This window comes from Leucoraja erinacea, chromosome 1, assembly GCF_028641065.1.
Source record: "Leucoraja erinacea ecotype New England chromosome 1, Leri_hhj_1, whole genome shotgun sequence".
Taxonomy (NCBI): domain Eukaryota; kingdom Metazoa; phylum Chordata; class Chondrichthyes; order Rajiformes; family Rajidae; genus Leucoraja; species Leucoraja erinaceus.
In genome coordinates, this window is record NC_073377.1 from 9,200,989 (window position 1) to 9,218,394 (window position 17,406).

Consider the following 17,406-nt stretch of genomic DNA (forward strand, 5'->3'; position numbering starts at 1 on the left):
CCAGCATTTTGTGTCCATCTTCTGATTCTTAGCTTATTCCCTCTAGTGTTAGATCCACAACCTGCGGAAATGGTTTTGCTTTATCAACAACTTAATGTTTTGAGCTCCTCAATCAACTCGCCCTTCTTTTGCACATACTTTTTAGAAAATGTTGCCCTGGTTTAAGTAACCGTGTAGTTTAAGCTTTGAGACCAGGGGCTTTAGATTCGGGAATCTAACCAGGATTCCTAATAAGGCAAACATGTCCCCCCTAAGTTATAGTGCCCTGAATTGCTCAGAACCCTGTGGAGCTGCAACGTAACTTTTTGCCTACATTGTATTTTAGTCCTCTTGATATAAAAGCCAGCATTTCATAGACCTTTTGATCAATTTATGTGCGTGGCTTTTTAATAATCTAAGTGGCATTGAACATTGAACACCTGGATTGAACAAGGGCGGCACGGTGGCGCAGCGGTACTGTTGCTGCCTAACAGCGCCAGAGACCTGGGTTAGATTCTGACTACAGGTGCTGTCTGTACGGAGTGCCTGTGACCCGTGGGGGTTTTCTCTGAGATCTTCGGTTTCTTCCATAAGTTATAGTGCCCTTATAAAGATGTACAGGTTTGTAGGTTAATAGGCTTGGTACAAATGTAAATTGTCCCTAGCGTGTGTAGGATAGTGTTAATGTGCGGGGGTCGCTGATCGGTGTGGACTCGGTGGGCCGAAGGGCCTGTTTCCACGCTGTATCTCTAAACTAAAACTAAAAGATGCTGTAAATCTAAGATAATTCTAAATACAGCAAGCCAGGCAGTGTTTCTAGAGGTTGACATTACAGATGCTCTTCATCAGAACTTTAGATCTTTTTGGGTTGCCAAAATTATCGTTTTGTTATTGGAAGGGGAGAGTTAAGAGTTCTGCAGTGAGTAATGCAAGGGGTTAATTTTGCACTGTTCTTGTACAGAGTGAAGGCGATATGATAAAATTGGAATGTTAACCTGGCTACCTTGACCTGTTATAACCACAGTGTTGGGTTAAACTACGGGTTGCCCATCATGGTAGAGATTACTTTGTTGTAAATAATATGTTTTGTTTCTAAAACCAGATTGAAGAAGTACGAGAAGTGATGGAGGTAGAGATGCGAACCCAACTCCGCAGGCAAGCTGGTGCTCACACTGACCATTTGAGAGATGTATTGAAGGTTCAGGAACAGGAATTCAGAGGCAAATATAAGGAGGTACATTTACTTTATTTCCATGGACATAGGCTGCCATTTCAGGCCATGCTGACTAACAAAGCAATCATAGGTAGAACATACAAACTCCGTACAGACAGCTTCTGTAATCAGGATTGAACCCAACTCTACTGCTGCACTGCTATGCCGCCCTTGTATATATTTTAGCTACAGGATTACATTTAAAACTCTTTACATTAAACAGAGTGAATACGTACTTTGTTACCATAAAGTAACCATAAAAAGTAGGATCAAGGTGGTCAGTCTTTTTCCCAGGATAGCAGAGTCTAAAGCCAGAGGGCATAGATTTAAGGTGAGAAGGAAAACATTTAAATGGGACCTGAGGGACATCTTTTCCTCGTGGGGGGTGATGGGCGGTGAATGAACTGCCAGAGAAAGTGGGTATAACAGCAAAGTTTAAAAGGCATTTGGATAGGTACATGCTAGAAAATATTTAGAGGGATTCTGATAAACAACTTGGTCGGCACAGATGAATTAGACTCGGTGATTCTAAGATTAGGCCATTCAGCCCTTTGAGGCTTTTTTGCTGAAATTCCCCAAATTCCTAGCAATGGCCTGCACTCACTATATTCACTACAACTTAGTCACACCACTCACCTCTGTCTGGCCATCACCAATCTTCATAGATACTCACTCCACATTATGTGATTCATTGCTGGATTTGTGCCAGCCAGTGTTGTCAGTGTTGTCAGTGCCAGTGTTGTCAGTGATGAAATGTATATAATGCTTCAGTGAACATTTTGGCACCGTCTCCATTAATATTCCCGTTGTTTGGGTTGAACCCATTTGCTAAGTAACATACCAATGTGGTAGAATACTAATGGCAGTCATTATTTTCTTAAATTACAATTGGGACTGAGCATGGAATTAAGTTTTGATGTTCTGACATTGGTTTGAGTTAATTTGGCACAGATTTAAAAAATGGAGTTCAGCAAATTTGTATTTAAAATGTTAAAACCAATTTTGATTAGGTGACCTGTGTTTTTTGCTCCTTTCTCCATTCATTGGCTAAATCAAAGACTCAGCTGTCTAAAAGAAAAAGTACAATTCCTGCCCATTTTAGGGAGTTCACTGGTCTTTCCATTTTCACTCTTCCCATAGCAAATGTAAAATCCCAGGTGAAAATATTTATTCAGGGCCAGCCAGTGCTATCTGCGCAGGTTTATACAAGTTTCATGCCACTTCATCAGTTGTTTATTTTTTACTTAATAGGAGCTGCAACAGAAATTATCTGAATACGAGATTCAGTACAGACGCTTATCTCAGGAACAACTGGACAACTTTACCATAGAGATGAATACAGCTCATTCCAGACTGAAGGGTATTGAACAGGCAATGGAGAGTGAGTAAATACTTGTTATTCCCCATATTTCACCTAATTTTTGAAAAGCATTTAGTAAGACGCATTTTAAAGTACTGAACAATACATTCCATGTTGTGGAGGGGTTGCATTTTTCAAACAAAAACATATTGCGATTTAAAAAAAAAATCTTAATGAGAATCTTTGATGAAAATTGACATTTGTTTCTTCCACATTTCCCCTTGAAACAGTCAAAAAATATGGATCGTATATATGTTGGTGAATTGGAGCTAATGAGCTGTTGTTCAACTGTTTACAACATATATAGGAGAAATATATTTTGTTCATAGCTTTATTCGTGGGGATCCTGTAGTTCAAATGTCTTGAATTATTTTGAGATGATGAGTAAGCATGTTGATAAGGGGTGAGCAGTAGATGCTGTCCAAGGCCTTTGATTCAGATTCAGATTCAATTTTAATTGTCATTGTCAGTGTACAGTACAGAGACAACGAAATGCATTAAGTGTTGTAAATATACTACTTGGTAGGCTACTGGTCCAGAGGTTTGAGCCCATGTGATCCTGAGTAGGCTGGCTAATTGGTTCTCATAAGTTCATAAAAGGTAAAGCAAAATTAGGCCATATGACCTATCGTCTACTCTGCTATTCGATCATGGCTGATCTATCTCTCCCTCCAAACCCCATTCTCCTGCCTTCTCCCCATAACCTCGCACCTGTACTAATCAAGAATCTAATATTGGATCAAAGGGAACTTTATTTAAATGATGAATTAAATAATGAATGCTGATGTTCTAAGAGCTTTGGCTGTCCTAATACAAGAAAAACAAAGTTAGTGTTCAGGTATAACATGTAGTTTAGAAATCAAATCTAGAGAAACCACATTAAACTTCATTCCAGTGAAGTTTCTATGATGGTCCATAATTCTCTGCAATTCCTTGCGGTCTTAGATGGAACTATTCTCAAACCTTGTTATGATGCATCCCGATGAAATGCTTTCTAGAAATGTCATTAGTATGAAATTTAATGTTGTTTCTCTCTGTAAATCCTATTGATATTTTGAGTGATTGCAACGTTTTCAAATTTATGGATTATTTCAAATTTCTAGCAATGGAGAAATTTTCCTTTTAAGTAATTAAAAATAATAGTTTAATTGGCTAAATACAAAAAAAGATCCATTGGAGAAGCCCAGAACAAGTAGGGATTGATGAAAGTATAGCTGGATCTTTTGGGACTAAAAACACACAATGCTGGAGATATTAGCTTGGGAAGAGTACATTGAGGTTTGTTTGCTCACAAGAGACGCAGGCAGCGTGGCAAAAACTAGCAATAGTTAAGAGAAATGCAAGATTAATCTGAGGATTTGTAAATGTCAGAGCAGAAGAACAGAGGTTAGAAGGAACCGAAAATCAGAAATCCAATGACTGAAGCTATGATTCCAGGTCTGATCACTCACTGTTCTGGAATATTCACCATTGTGTTTTAAATGGGATGAAAAGTGGTGGGTACACATAAACACCAGCCTCCACACACACACACAACTCTCCCCAACCATTATGTAACTTGAAAATATGATCATTCAAACTATATTGTTTATTTGAACATCGTTGCTGCATTTACAGATATATTTTTTTTTAAACCTAAGCTTTTCAGTACATTGACCCTGAATAAATGAATAATATTGTCTCGTTCCAGGTCATTCTATTGCAGAAGAGGAGGCTAGAAAGGCACATCAGCTGTGGCTCTCTATCGAAGCTCTGCAGTTCGCACTGAAAACGTCCTCTGGTGACAGCCCGACAGAACCCCTACAGAATGCTGTGGAAGCCATTACTAAGAGCTGTGAAGATGATAAGTTCACCCAGGCTTTAGCTGGAGCTCTACCCCAAGAGTGCCTGTCCCGTGGGGTGTACAGTGAAGAAGCATTACGCCACCGGTTCTACACAGTACGGAAAATAGCAAGGCGCGTGGCCATGATAGACGAGACGAGAAATAGTCTGTTTCAATACTTCCTCTCTTATCTGCAGTCCGTTCTATTAATGGAGCCCCGTGTAGCAAAGCCACCTGAGGAACTTCACCTTGAAGACCTGGACACATTTAAACTATTATCATATGCCTCATTCTACATTGAACACGGCGACCTCGAGCTTGCAGCTAAATTTGTCAATCAGCTTCGTGGAGAACCGAGAAGGGTAGCACAAGATTGGCTGACAGAGGCTCGTCTAACCCTGGAAACAAAGCAAATAATAGAAATCCTTTCAGCTTATGCCAATGCTGTGGGTTTGGGTACCACACAAGTAGAATAATCCAACAGAAGGCAGGCCACAGACCTTACCGCGGCAGAAAAATGGACTTCAACCCCATAAGCACTATTCTGTAAGCACTATTACTGACTTCACTGTTCCAGTGTAATTCCAGCCAATGGTACAATGAAGTAAAATGTTGGGAATGTGTCTGTAATTTGGTATTATAGTTTTATGGATTGGACTTTGTATTTGAACCAAATAATCATTTCAGCTCAATGTATGTTGATTTTCTTCCCCCTTCGGATGCATATCAATAAAACCAAATTAAACACTGACTGGCAAGATTAATGTTGATGTTTTCATAAACATGGAATCACTAGGTTAAGTGGCAGTGAGGTGACCCCTGAATTCTGAGCCTGCTCTGAAGAAGCAGCTCGGGTTGGCAACATTTGCATTGGGTTAACTTTTGCATTGACTTGTAAATGAATGATTTGCTCTGCAAATGGTTCCCTTCATGTTCAACTTTCCCTGAGTCACAGAGTGATACAGTGTGGAAATAGGCCCTTTGGCCCAGCATGCCAGCACCAGCCAACAATGTCACAGCTACACTAGTCCCACCTGCCCGCGTTTGTTCCATATTCCTCCAAATCTGTCCTATCCATGTCTATCACTGTACCTGTCTAACTATTGGGATAATCCCTGCCTCACGTACCTCATCTGGCAGCTTGTTCAATACACCCGCCACTGATTGTGTGACAAAGTTACCACTCAGATTCCTATTCTTACTTTTCCCCTTCACCTTAAACCTGTTCCCTGGTCCTCAATTTACCTACTCTGGGCAAGAGACCCTAGGAAGCAACTCAATCTATACCTCTCATGATTTTATACACCTCCATTAGATCACACCCTCATCCTCCTGTGCTCCATGGAAATGAGTCCCAGCCTACTCAACCTCTCCCCATAGCTCAGATTCGCTATTCCTGGTGGCAACATCCTCATACTCACCGTGAGGGCTGTTGAGATATTCAACATCTCCAAGGTGAAATCCAACGAGATGTTGCTTTGTTTAAGGTAAAGTTTCTCAATAAGGCATTTGAACGTTGATCTTTTAAGGATATATAGCAAATAAGGTCTTCAAATAAGCTCTTCAAAATTAATTCTCAGTACGACACCTAACAGTTCTAAGTTTAGTTTCTTCCTATCAAATGGTAATTACAGACCATCTGCTTATGCACATCTTATTTACACCTTCCCTGCTTAAACATTTCATAGCAAAGGGTAAAATGCACTTCCAAATGACAGAAATTCAACTGAGAGGCTTTAGTTTTCCTTGCTCATGTTTAAAAAGTAAACACATTGTTATTTTGTGGATAGCAATTAAATGGAGTGAAAAGTAAGTGAGACTAGCAGCTACAACATATCCCAAAGTGATGATCCATGTAGTTGTTTTGCTTTGCAGAACTAACATCTCTCACAATGAATCTCTTTTAGGTTCATTCTGCTGAAATCTATATTCTGCATTCTTTATCTTCCCCATTGCTCTACCTATTGTACTCGAGTTTGACGACTATTTATGTATAGCATTATCTGATTGGATAGCATGCAAAACATAGCTTTTCACTGTACCTCAGTACACGTGACAAAAATAAACCTAAACCTTTAACTGGTCCAGCATCACTTTAAATTGATTACATGTTTTATTACATATATTAATTTCTCTTTATATTGTATCTCATTAGACTCTGGGACAGAGTATAGTAGAATCAAGTCTCGTCAACAGCCTGTCGGTCCTTTCTTTTTGTTATTTTTAGCATGTGTTTAAAAAGTATGTTTTGGTGTTCTTTGGTTTGATTTATGGGGGGGGTTGGAGGAAATGTTTTTCAATCTCTTACCTCGATGGAGATGCGCATTTTTCCAATATTGTATCTCCGTCCCCACTGCAGCTAACATGGAGTTGGCGGCCTTTCATGCACCAAGCCGCGGGGGTCTGCGGGACTTTACCATCGCGGAGCTTGCTATCCCTTTGCTAGGGATCGAAGCTCCAACCGCGGGGCCTGTGGACTTTAACATTGTGAAGCCCGCGGTCTCTGGTAAGAAGAGACCGACTCCATGCCGCGGAGAGAATTTCAACCGCCCTGACGCAGGAGTTTCTGTTAAACTGAGTTCTTCTGTCAATCTAAATTCAAGAAAACTTGAATCAAACACTCGTTGCTGTCGAAATCGATTCTTTATTCAGCGCTGAGACAAGTCTTTGAACCTTCCGACACAGAACTAAAAGCTCCGGGGCAGTTCCAAAGAATTAGTGACTTTGGTACAAACTCATGTCATTTATATACATATTGGACATTTCTGATACAGAGGGTATGACAAACTAGTAACAAATCCTCTGAGTCCTTCTGGTGATTTACAACAGCAGACACATGACCCCCTTCTCTGGCCTCATTTCACTACCTTCGTTTGCGTGTGGTTTAACTATGTTTAGAATTATTTTATTTTAACAAAGCAAACCCATCAATTATCAGAGACCACTCCTCAAAATATAAGGTACACATATAATACAATGATCACACAAGTCATACAAACAAAACACATTTTCCATACCAAGAAGAAAGATATTTCTATAAATCTAATCAAGGTCTAATGTTTACAATCCTACTTAGACACAATACATTTCATAAATGGTTCACTACAATTTTACAGTTTAAAATACTATTACCTATGTATTATAAACATTAATTATATGAGTTTGTAGAATTACACAGCTTGGAAGTTAAATTCAAAACCCACACACACCTCCCAACTCCAAGCATACATGGGTCGTAAATCTGTCAACTTAATTAATAAGTTTTTTGTGCCAGGATACAGCTTCATTTTAACTTACAGCCTCCCCTTTTCCTGCTATCTCTGGGAGATGGAATTTCAATCTTATCTGCAACGCCTTTTACAAATATTACAGAACAAAGGGTAAATTTACAACTTCAGACCATCACCTCAAAAGTACAGCCGCTTCTTTGAAACATAGGAAGGTCACAAATCCATCAATCTGATTCTTTCCTTTCCAAGCAACTACTACCCTTCACACTCATCCTATCCCTTATCTCAATCTCATTATAATTTAACATAGCCAAAGCTAACTACAGAGTATTATACTTCAGCCTTGAAGTCTGTCTCGAATTCAGCATAAACAGCCGTAACCCTCCATCTATGTCACACTCAGAGCTCAGGAATGTGCCATAGAGAAAGAGCAAATGACCTCTGGCCTGAGAAGAGGCCCCATTCAGTAAGCCATTCTTCAACACAAAATTATATCAAATACAATTTCCTACAGCGTTATAATTGCCTCAAAGCAATAACCAACACTATGCAGGTTCAGTTAGCGCTTCTATGTTTTGATTCACCTGTTCCCTGTATGTGTTTCTTTGTAATTTATTTCTTTACGAGACATGTGTTTCTGAAAACCTTAAGCTTTTCTCAGGCAAATTACCTAGCTTATATAAAAGTCACTATCCGAGCGGTTCTATTATCTATTTCCTCATTTCGATCACCCCGACGGGGGCTTCGATCGTCGGCTGTGGGGGCTTTGATCGTCGCGACTGCAGATGTTTTGACTGCCCCGACCGCAGAACAAAGAGGAAGAAGATTGAATTTTATTGCCTTCCATCAGTGAGGAATGTGCAATCCACTGCAAATGGTGGATTTTTATGTTATCTTTAATGTGGGTGTGTGTCTTGTTGCTTTTCACTTAGTGTGGGTGTATGGTAACTCAAATTTCACTGTACCTTAATTGGTACATGTGACAATAAACTGACCTTGAAACCTTGAATAACAAGTGAACCAAATCACTTGGCTAAAGTCACATGTTGATTAAAATTTCTAAATGCATAAGAGGTTCAAGCTCCAGACATTAAGTACTAAATCACTAGTTCCTTTACTACCATAGTAGGCTGAACATGGAAGAAAGCAAATGTAGTCATAAAGTCATAAGTAATAGTAGAATTAGGCTATTCAGCCATCAAGTCTACTTCACCATTCAATCATGGCTGATCGTTCCCTCCTAACCCCATTCTCCTGCCTTCGCCCCATAACGTCTGACACCTGTACTATTCAAGAAACTATCTACCTCTGCCTTAAAAATATCCATTGAATTGGCCTCCACAGCCTTCTGTGGCAAAGAATTCCAGATTCACCACCCTCTGAATAAATAAATTTCTCCTCATCTCCTTCCGAAAAGAACGTCCTTTAATTCTGAGGCTATGACCTCTAGTGCTAGACTCTCCCATTAGTGAAAACATCCTCTCCACATCCACTCTATCTAAGCCTTTCACTATTCTGTATGCTTCAATGAACGGAATTCCCCCTCATTCTTCTAAACTCCAGTGAGTACAGGCCCAGTGCCGACAAATGCTCATCATAGGTCCAACCTCATCTGTTGCATCCGCTGCTCTAGGTGTCAGCTGCTCTACATCGGTAAAGCCAAGCGTAGGCTTGGCGATCGCCTCGCCCAACATCTTCGCTCAGTTTGCAATAACCAACCTGATCTCCCGGTGGCTCAGCACTTCAACTCCCCCTCCCATTCCGAATCCGACCTTTCTGTCCTGGGCCTCTTCCATGGCCAGAGTGTGGTCCACCGTAAATTGGAGGAGCAGCATCTTAACATACAACAATTACAGCATGGAAACAGGCCATCTCGGCCCTACAAGTCCGTGCCGAACAACTTTTTTCCCTTAGTCCCACCTGCCTGCACTCATACCATAACCCTCCATTCCCTTCTCATCCATATGCCTATCCAATTTATTTTTAAATGATACCAACGAACCTGCCGCCACCACTTCCACTGGGAGCTCATTCCACACCGCTACCACTCTCTGCGTAAAGATGTTCCCCCTCATGTTACCCCTAAACTTCTGTCCCTTAATTCTGAAGTCATGTCCTCTTGTTTGAATCTTCCCTATTCTCAAAGGGAAAAGCTTGTCCACATCAACTCTGTCTATCCCTCTCATCATTCTAAAGCCCTCTATCAAGTCCCCCCTTAACCTTCTGCGCTCCAGAGAATAAAGACCTAACTTATTCAACCTATCTCTGTAACTTAGTTGTTGAAACCCAGGCAACATTCTAGTAAATCTCCTCTGTACTCTCTCTATTTTGTTGACATCCTTCCTATAATTGGGCGACCAGAATTGTACACCATACTCCAGATTTGGTCTCACCAATGCCATGTACAATTTTAACATTACATCCCAGCTTCTATACTCAATACTCTTATATTTCGCTTGGGTAGTTTACACCCCAGCTGTATGAACATTGACTTCTCCAATTTCAGATACTTGCTTTCTCCCTTTCCCCTCCCCTTCCCAGCTCTCCCTCAGCCCACTGTCTCCGCCTTTTCCTTTCTTCTTCCCGCCCCCACCACCCCCACATCAGTCTGAAGAAGGGTCTCGACCCGAAACGTCACCTATTCCTTCGCTCCATAGATGCTGCCTCACTCACTGAGTTTCTCCAGCATTTTTATCTACCATAGGTTAATCTACTCATTCCTGGGATCATTCTTGTAATTCTCTAGACCCTCTCCAGAGCCAGCACATCCTTCCTGAGATATGGTGCCCAAAATTGCTCACAATATTCCAAATGCGACTGTACCAGCACCGTAGAGCCTCAGCATTACATCTGTTTTTGTATACGCCCTCTTGAAATCAATGCTAGCACTGAGTTTGCTTTCTTTACTACCGATTCGACTTGCAGATAAACTTTATGGGAGGTCCCTTTGCACCTCAGATTTCTGGCTTCTCTCCCCATTTAGAAAATAATCTACGCCTTTATTCCTACGACCAAAATGCATGACTCCACACTTTGCTACACGATATTCCAACTGCCACTTCTCTGCCCACTCTCCCAACCTGTCCAAGTCCTTCTGCAGAGTCCCTGCTTTCTCTACACTACCTGCCTTCCACCTATTTTCGTATAATCCGTGGCCACAAAGCCTTCAATCCCCTCGTCCAAATCATTAATATACAACATACTCAGGCAGTCCTTGCTGTTGAATTAATCAGCTGTGGACAAATCCACTTTCATCTTACCAGTTGAAAGAACGCTGATAATGAAAATAGAATTTACCTACGTATTTAAATATGGACCCAAATTGTAACTCAATGGGTCAGGCAGCATCTCTGGAGAACTATGGATTGGTGAGATTTCAGATGAGGATCATCAAAAACAGGAAGGAAGATTATTATCTAAATGGTGTCAAGTAGGGAAAAGGGGAAGTACAATGGGATCTGGGGGTCCTTGTTCATCAGTCAATGAAAGTAAGCATGCAGGTATAGTAGGCAGTGAATAAAGGAAATGGCATGTTGGCCTTCATTACAAGAGGAGTTGAGAATAGGAGTAAAGAGGGCCTCCTGCAGTTATATAGGGCCCTGGAGTATTGTGTGCAATTTTGGTGTCCAAATTTGAGGAAGGACATTATTGCTATTGAGGGAGTGCAGCGTAGGTTCACAAGGTTATTTCCCGGGATGGCAGGACTGTCATATGGTGAGAGAATGGAGCAGCTGGGCTTGTACACTCTGGAATTTAGAAGTTGAGCAGGGATCTCATTGAAACATATAAGATTATTAAGGGTTTGGACACGATAAAGGCAGGAAATATGTTCCCGATGTTGGAGGAGTCCAGAATTAGGGGTCGCGGTTTAAGAATAAGGGTAAGCTGTTTAGAACGGGGATAGGAAACACTTTTTCAGAGTTGTGAGTCTGTGGAATTCTCTGCCTCAGAGGGCAGGTTCTCTGGATACTTTCAAGAGAGAGCTAGATAGGGCTCTTAAAGATAGCGGAGTCAGGGGATATGGGGAGAAGGTCCTTAGAGATGATGGTTCCCAGGAACTTAAAAGACTTACATATTTTAGCAACCTCAAACTGTGAAATAATCCATAATGCTTGTTTCTTAAAACTTAAAAGTTCCATAGTATTTCCATTTTATTTTGTAAAGCTCCATTAGTAAAGACAATCTAGAGTGTTTCTGTATATGGTGTATAAAGGCAAAACAAAACAATTTTAATTATTCAAACTTAATTGGAGAATGGTTTATTTCTTTAATTTTTTTAATTTTTATCAAACATGTCCACGTATATAATTTTTTTTTTTTTTTAATTTATACACTTCAATGATTTTAAATGTCAGGTTTATCATCAATCAACAACATTCAACAGTGAAATAATTTACCTAGAGCTTGACACTTGCATGCTGTCAAAAGACCAAGGTGGTCTGCAGTGGGGCTTCAGACTCCTGTATCAAGCCTGGTCGCTTTTTGTGGACCCTATTATGTAGGAAGGTTGTGTTGTTAGGGCTGGACCCAAACAGGAAAGTGACAAATAATCCATGATGTTTCAGATATGCCCTGGTTAGCTGTAGGGTTTCTACTGGCTAGCTGACTGACTGGCTCTGGTAGCTACAATATTTATACAGCTTATCCAGTTGAGTTTCTGGTACTGATAATCTCCAGGGTATTGATGGCAGAGAGCAATAATAATGCTAATGAATGTCACAAGGTGGGGATAGTGTTTTGTTGTTGTTTGCAATAGTCATTGCCTGGCCTTCCTGAATGGCCACCAAATCTTGGCGTATGTATGGTGTACACAAAAATGCTGGAGAAACTCAGCAGGGGTGCAGCAGCATCTATGGAGAATAAGGAAATAGGCAACGTTTTGGGCCGAAACCCTTCTTCAGTATGCATTTGTTGAACAAAAGAAAAGACAGGCAGGCATTTGAGTAGGTTGTTGGTGAACAGATATTGTTGGAGAACACTCTCCATGATAGAGAACAAACTTTTATTTGTTTGTTACCTCATTGAAACTTACAGAATAATGAAAGGGATAGAGTGGATGTGGAAAGGATATTGCCACTGGTGGGAGAGTCGAGGACCAGAGGTCATAGCCTCAGAATTAAAGGCTGCTTTTTTTTTAAAAAAAGGTGAGGAACTTCTTTACTCAGAGTATAGTTAATCTGTGGAACTCACTGAAGCCGCCGTTAGTGGATATTGTTAAGGCAGAGAAAGTCACGTTCAATAGATCGGGTGTCAAGGGTTATGGGGAGAAGGCAGGAAAATGGGATTAGGTGGTAGAGATCAGCTATGATTGAACGGCAGGCTCGATGGGCCAAATAAATGTTTAGGAGCAGAATTAGGCCATTCGCCCCTTCAAGTCTATTCCACCATTCAATCATGGCTGATCTATCTTTCTCTTTCAACCCCATTCTCCTGCCTTCTCCCCATGGCACCTAATTACTAATTAATTTGGCCAGACGGATGCCAATATTTAACATAGACCTTTGAATTTACATCTTGCAACCAAGGAAAGGTCATCCACAGCATCCTTCCTTGAACTGTAGGTGCAAATGTGTGTCTTCATGTCATATTGCTTATTACCATTCCACACATCCTTAAAATGTAAATCATTTGCAGTTTTTCAGTTTATTTTTTCTTCATGCATCCACACCTGTGCAAGTCAGTCATGTTCCACATGCTGTTCTGTAGCACACTTGAAGCAACAATAAATACAAGGCCTCTCCTCAGTCGCCCATCGTGGATTTAGGACACGGCATGCTGGATCCAAGACAACAAAGTTATTCGCGATCACTATCACTGTCACTGCTGCTGCTGCTGCTACCACTACTACTGCTGGCATCCAGGTCATCCAGGGACCTCCTGTTTGTATGGGGAGAAATAAAAAGCATCAATTACACTTTGTAAGAAGCATCAACTAGCTGACGTTTACAGTAACAATTTGATTGTCCATCATCTAACTATTTGGAAATCCTACTCTTTGAAATCATAGAAACATAGAAAACAGGTGCAGGAGGAGGCCATTCGGCCCTTCGAGCCTGCACCGCCATTCAATATGATCATGGCTGATCATCCAACTCAGTATCCTGTACCTGCCTTCTCTCCATACCCCCTCATCCCTTTAGCCACAAGGGCCACATCTAACTCCCTCTTAAATATAGCCAATGAACTGGCCTCAACTACCCTCTGTGGCAGAGAGTTCCAGAGATTCTGAAACACGCTCTGAAACTCATAGCAGTCCCATCCACACCCTTAAAATACCAGGTACACATGGAACTATTATAAAACTGTCTAAAATCTAAAATTGAAGTTGGGGTACTAGTAATAAAATCCAATATTTCAGAAAATCTCAGGCCAGCATCAAAGTCCCAAACATAGGAGTTTTACTGCATTGTCAATGAAGCGTTCCAGTACACAATGCAGAACGGGCTAGTCCAGGGACTAATACATGTTACAGGTGGATAAATCTAACTATTCCAAGGAGACAGGATTACCGTTCTTCTTCAGTCAGGTCGAAGTCAGTGGTCACCCTGTCCAAGAACTCTGCTATTGCAGGTAGGCTGAAGGAAGCAGCAAGTTTCACCAAGTCCAGAGCCAAAGCCTTGTTGCTGCTTTCCTTCGCATGGTTCAGGAACTCATCCAGTAGGCCTTTGCTGCGTCAAAATGGGGAGATTGAAGACAATCCATAAAAACTCTTCTGTGAAATATCAGGACATAAAAGACTTCTATTTTGAAGTGTACACATCATGACGACATGATCATTAACGCAGAGACACCTTACCTTGGAACTCTGTTATTTGCTTTAAAAAGTGGCAGCATCTCCCTAGAGTCAAAGATAACAAGTCATTGAACATAACACTAGCAAAACCACATATAGGTTAGTTTATTGTCACGCGGACCAAGTAAACAGCGTTTGTTCCTGCGAACCAGTCAGCGGAAAGATTATAACCATATAACCATATAACAATTACAGCACGGAAACACGCCATCTCGGCCCTACAAGTCCATGCCGAAAAAATTTTTTTCCCCTTAGTCCCACCTGCCTGCACTCGTACCATAACCCTCCATTCCCTTCTCATCCATATGCCTATCCAATTTATTTTTAAATGATACCAATGAACCTGCCTCCACCACTTCCACTGGGAGCTCATTCCACACCGCCACCACACTCTGCGTAAAGAAGTTCCCCCTCATATTACCCCTAAACTTCTGTCCCTTAATTCTGAAGTCATGTCCTCTTGTTTGAATCTTCCCTATTCTCAAAGGGAAAAGCTTGTCCACATCAACTCTGTCTATCCCTCTCATCATTTTAAAGACCTCTATCAGGTCCCCCCTTAACCTTCTGCGCTCCAAAGAATAAAGCCCTAACTTGTTCAACCTTTCTCTGTAACTCTCTAGTAAATCTCCTCTGTACTCTCTAATTATACATGCTTACAATTGAGCTATCCAGTGTACACGATAAATGGAGTATCGTTTAGTGCAAGATAAAGTCTAATAAAGTTTGATTTAAGATAATCCGACAGTCTCCAATGAGGTAGATAGTAGCTCAGGACCGCGTTCTAGTCGATTGAATAGTTCAGATGCCTGATAACAACCAGTAAGAAACTGGGTAATTCTGCTACAAGGCTGATTATGTATTATACAGAAATGAAGACATTCCATTTTAGCCATTATTACAAAGCAACCTTTGTTAGGCATTAATTACTCCTCATAATATTTACCACGCATCTCGAGTCTTCCCTCCTCTCAGAATCAGAGCGGTGACATTGCCCAAAGATGTAGCTGTCCATTGCAGGTTACGTTGCTGGGTCTGCTTATAGTGAGACATGATGTCCACAGCTGTGTCGGCAAAGGCTACTTGCAACTGGAACGAGATTAAATGGCCGATTTAATTTTGTGTAGAAAGTATACTGGGAATATCAACATCCTTCTGTACCACAATGAAGGGTTAACATAGAAAATAGGTGCAGGAGTACGCCATTCGGCCCTTCGAGCCAGCCATTCAATATGATCATGGCTGATCATCTAAAATTAGTACCCCGTTCCTGCATTTTCCCATATCTCTTAATTCATTTAGTCCTAAGAACTAAGTCTAACTCTCTTTTGAAGTTTAGGAAACAAGATTCTGTTTTGAGATTTTGGTAGATATGACTAAAATTAACCAAATAGTTCATTGTTAGATAGGAGACCTTACTTCATGCTTGACTCAATATCATAGAAACATAGAAAATAGGTGCAGGAGTAGGCCATTCGGCCCTTCGAGCCTGCACCGCCATTCAATATGATCATGGCTGATCATCTAACTCAGTATCCCGTACCTGCCTTCTCTCCATACCCCCTGATCCCCTTAGCCACAAGGGCTACATCTAACTCCCTCTAAAATATAGCCAATGAACTGGCCTCAACTACCTTCTGTGGCAAAGAATTCCAGAGATTCACCATTGTGTGAAAAATGTTTTTCTCATCTCGGTCCCTTGTTCTGGACTTTTCCAACATAGGGAACAATCTTCCTGGATCTAGCATGTCCAACCCCTTAAGAATTTTGCAAGTTTCTATAAGACCCCCCCTCAATCTTCTAAATTCTAGTGAGTACAAGACGAGTCTATCCAGTCTTTCTTCATATGAAAGTCCTGACATCCTTGGAATCAGTCTGGTGAACCTTCTCTGCACTCCCTCTATGGCAAGAATGTCTTTCCTCAGATTAGGAGACCAAAACTGTACGCAATACTCCAGGTGTGGTCTCACCAAGACCCTGTACAACTGCAGTAGAACCTCCCTGCTCCTATACTCAAATCCTTTTGCTATGAAAGCTAACATACCATTCGCTTTCTTCACTGCCTGCTGCACCTGCATTAAAGGCCATTTTCATACATTTTGGTTTCACCATGTAGAAATTACAGCTGTGTTCTTTATTAAAATCTGACAATGTGCACTTTATAGACAATAGACAATATGTGCAGGAGTAGGCCACTCGGCCCTTCGAGCCAGCACCGCCAGTCAAAGTGATAGAAACATAGAAATTAGGTGCAAGAGTAGGCCATTCGGCCCTTCGAGCCTGCACCGACATTCAATATGATCATGGCTGATCATCCAACTCAGTATCCCGTACCTGCCTTCTCTCCATACCCTCTGATCCCCTTAGCCACAAGGGCCACATCTAACTCCCTCTTAAATATAGCCAATGAACTGGGCCTCAACTACCCTCTGTGGCAGAGAGTTCCAGAGATTCACCACTCTCTGTGTGAAAAAAAGTTCTTCTCATCTCGGTTTTAAAGGATTTCCCCTTTATCCTTAAGCTGTGACCCCTTGTCCTGGACTTCCCTAACATCGGGAACAATCTTCCTGCATCTAGCCTGTCCAACCCCTTAAGAATTTTGTAAGTTTCTATAAGATCCCCTCTCAATCTTCTAAATTCTAGAGAGTATAAACCAAGTCTATCCAGTCTTTCTTCATAAGACAGTCCTGACATCCCAGGAATCAGTCTGGTGAACCGTCTCTGCACTCCCTCTATGGCAATAATGTCCTTCCTCAGATTTGGAGACCAAAACTGTACACAATACTCCAGGTGTGGTCTCACCAAGACCCTGTACAACTGCAGTAGAACCTCTCTGCTCCTATACTCAAATCCTTTTGCAATGAAAGCTAACATACCATTCGCTTTCTTTACTGCCTGCTGCATCTGCATGCCTACCTTCAATGACTGGTGTACCATGACACCCAGGTCTCGCTGCATCTCCCCCTTTCCCAATCGGCCACCATTTAGATAATAGTCTGCTTTCCTGTTTTT

General features: G+C 41.2%; 2 protein-coding genes across 3 annotated transcripts in view; one reads left to right on the plus strand and one right to left on the minus strand.

The window, feature by feature from the left end:
- The window catches only part of immt (inner membrane protein, mitochondrial (mitofilin)), a 48,181-nt gene extending 43,056 nt beyond the window's left edge, over positions 1-5,125 (plus strand). The window contains exons 12-14 of the mRNA XM_055649881.1: positions 1,082-1,213; positions 2,444-2,573; positions 4,243-5,125. Of these exons, the coding sequence (XP_055505856.1) occupies positions 1,082-1,213; positions 2,444-2,573; positions 4,243-4,850 (870 nt within the window). The 3' untranslated portion in view covers positions 4,851-5,125. The remainder of the gene's footprint in view (positions 1-1,081; positions 1,214-2,443; positions 2,574-4,242) is intronic.
- Positions 1-17,406, minus strand: part of ptcd3 (pentatricopeptide repeat domain 3) — a 354,967-nt gene that overhangs the window by 286,908 nt on the left and 50,653 nt on the right. The window contains exons 21-24 of one of the 2 annotated variants that reach the window (XM_055649683.1): positions 15,341-15,483; positions 14,401-14,442; positions 14,114-14,272; positions 12,702-13,481 (exon numbers count right to left, since the gene is read on the minus strand). The exons of the other annotated variant lie outside the window; for it this stretch is intronic. Of the exons in view, the coding sequence (XP_055505658.1) occupies positions 13,400-13,481; positions 14,114-14,272; positions 14,401-14,442; positions 15,341-15,483 (426 nt within the window). The 3' untranslated portion in view covers positions 12,702-13,399. Of the gene's footprint in view, positions 1-12,701; positions 13,482-14,113; positions 14,273-14,400; positions 14,443-15,340; positions 15,484-17,406 lie in introns of those variants that run through there. 2 annotated transcript variants of the gene reach the window in all.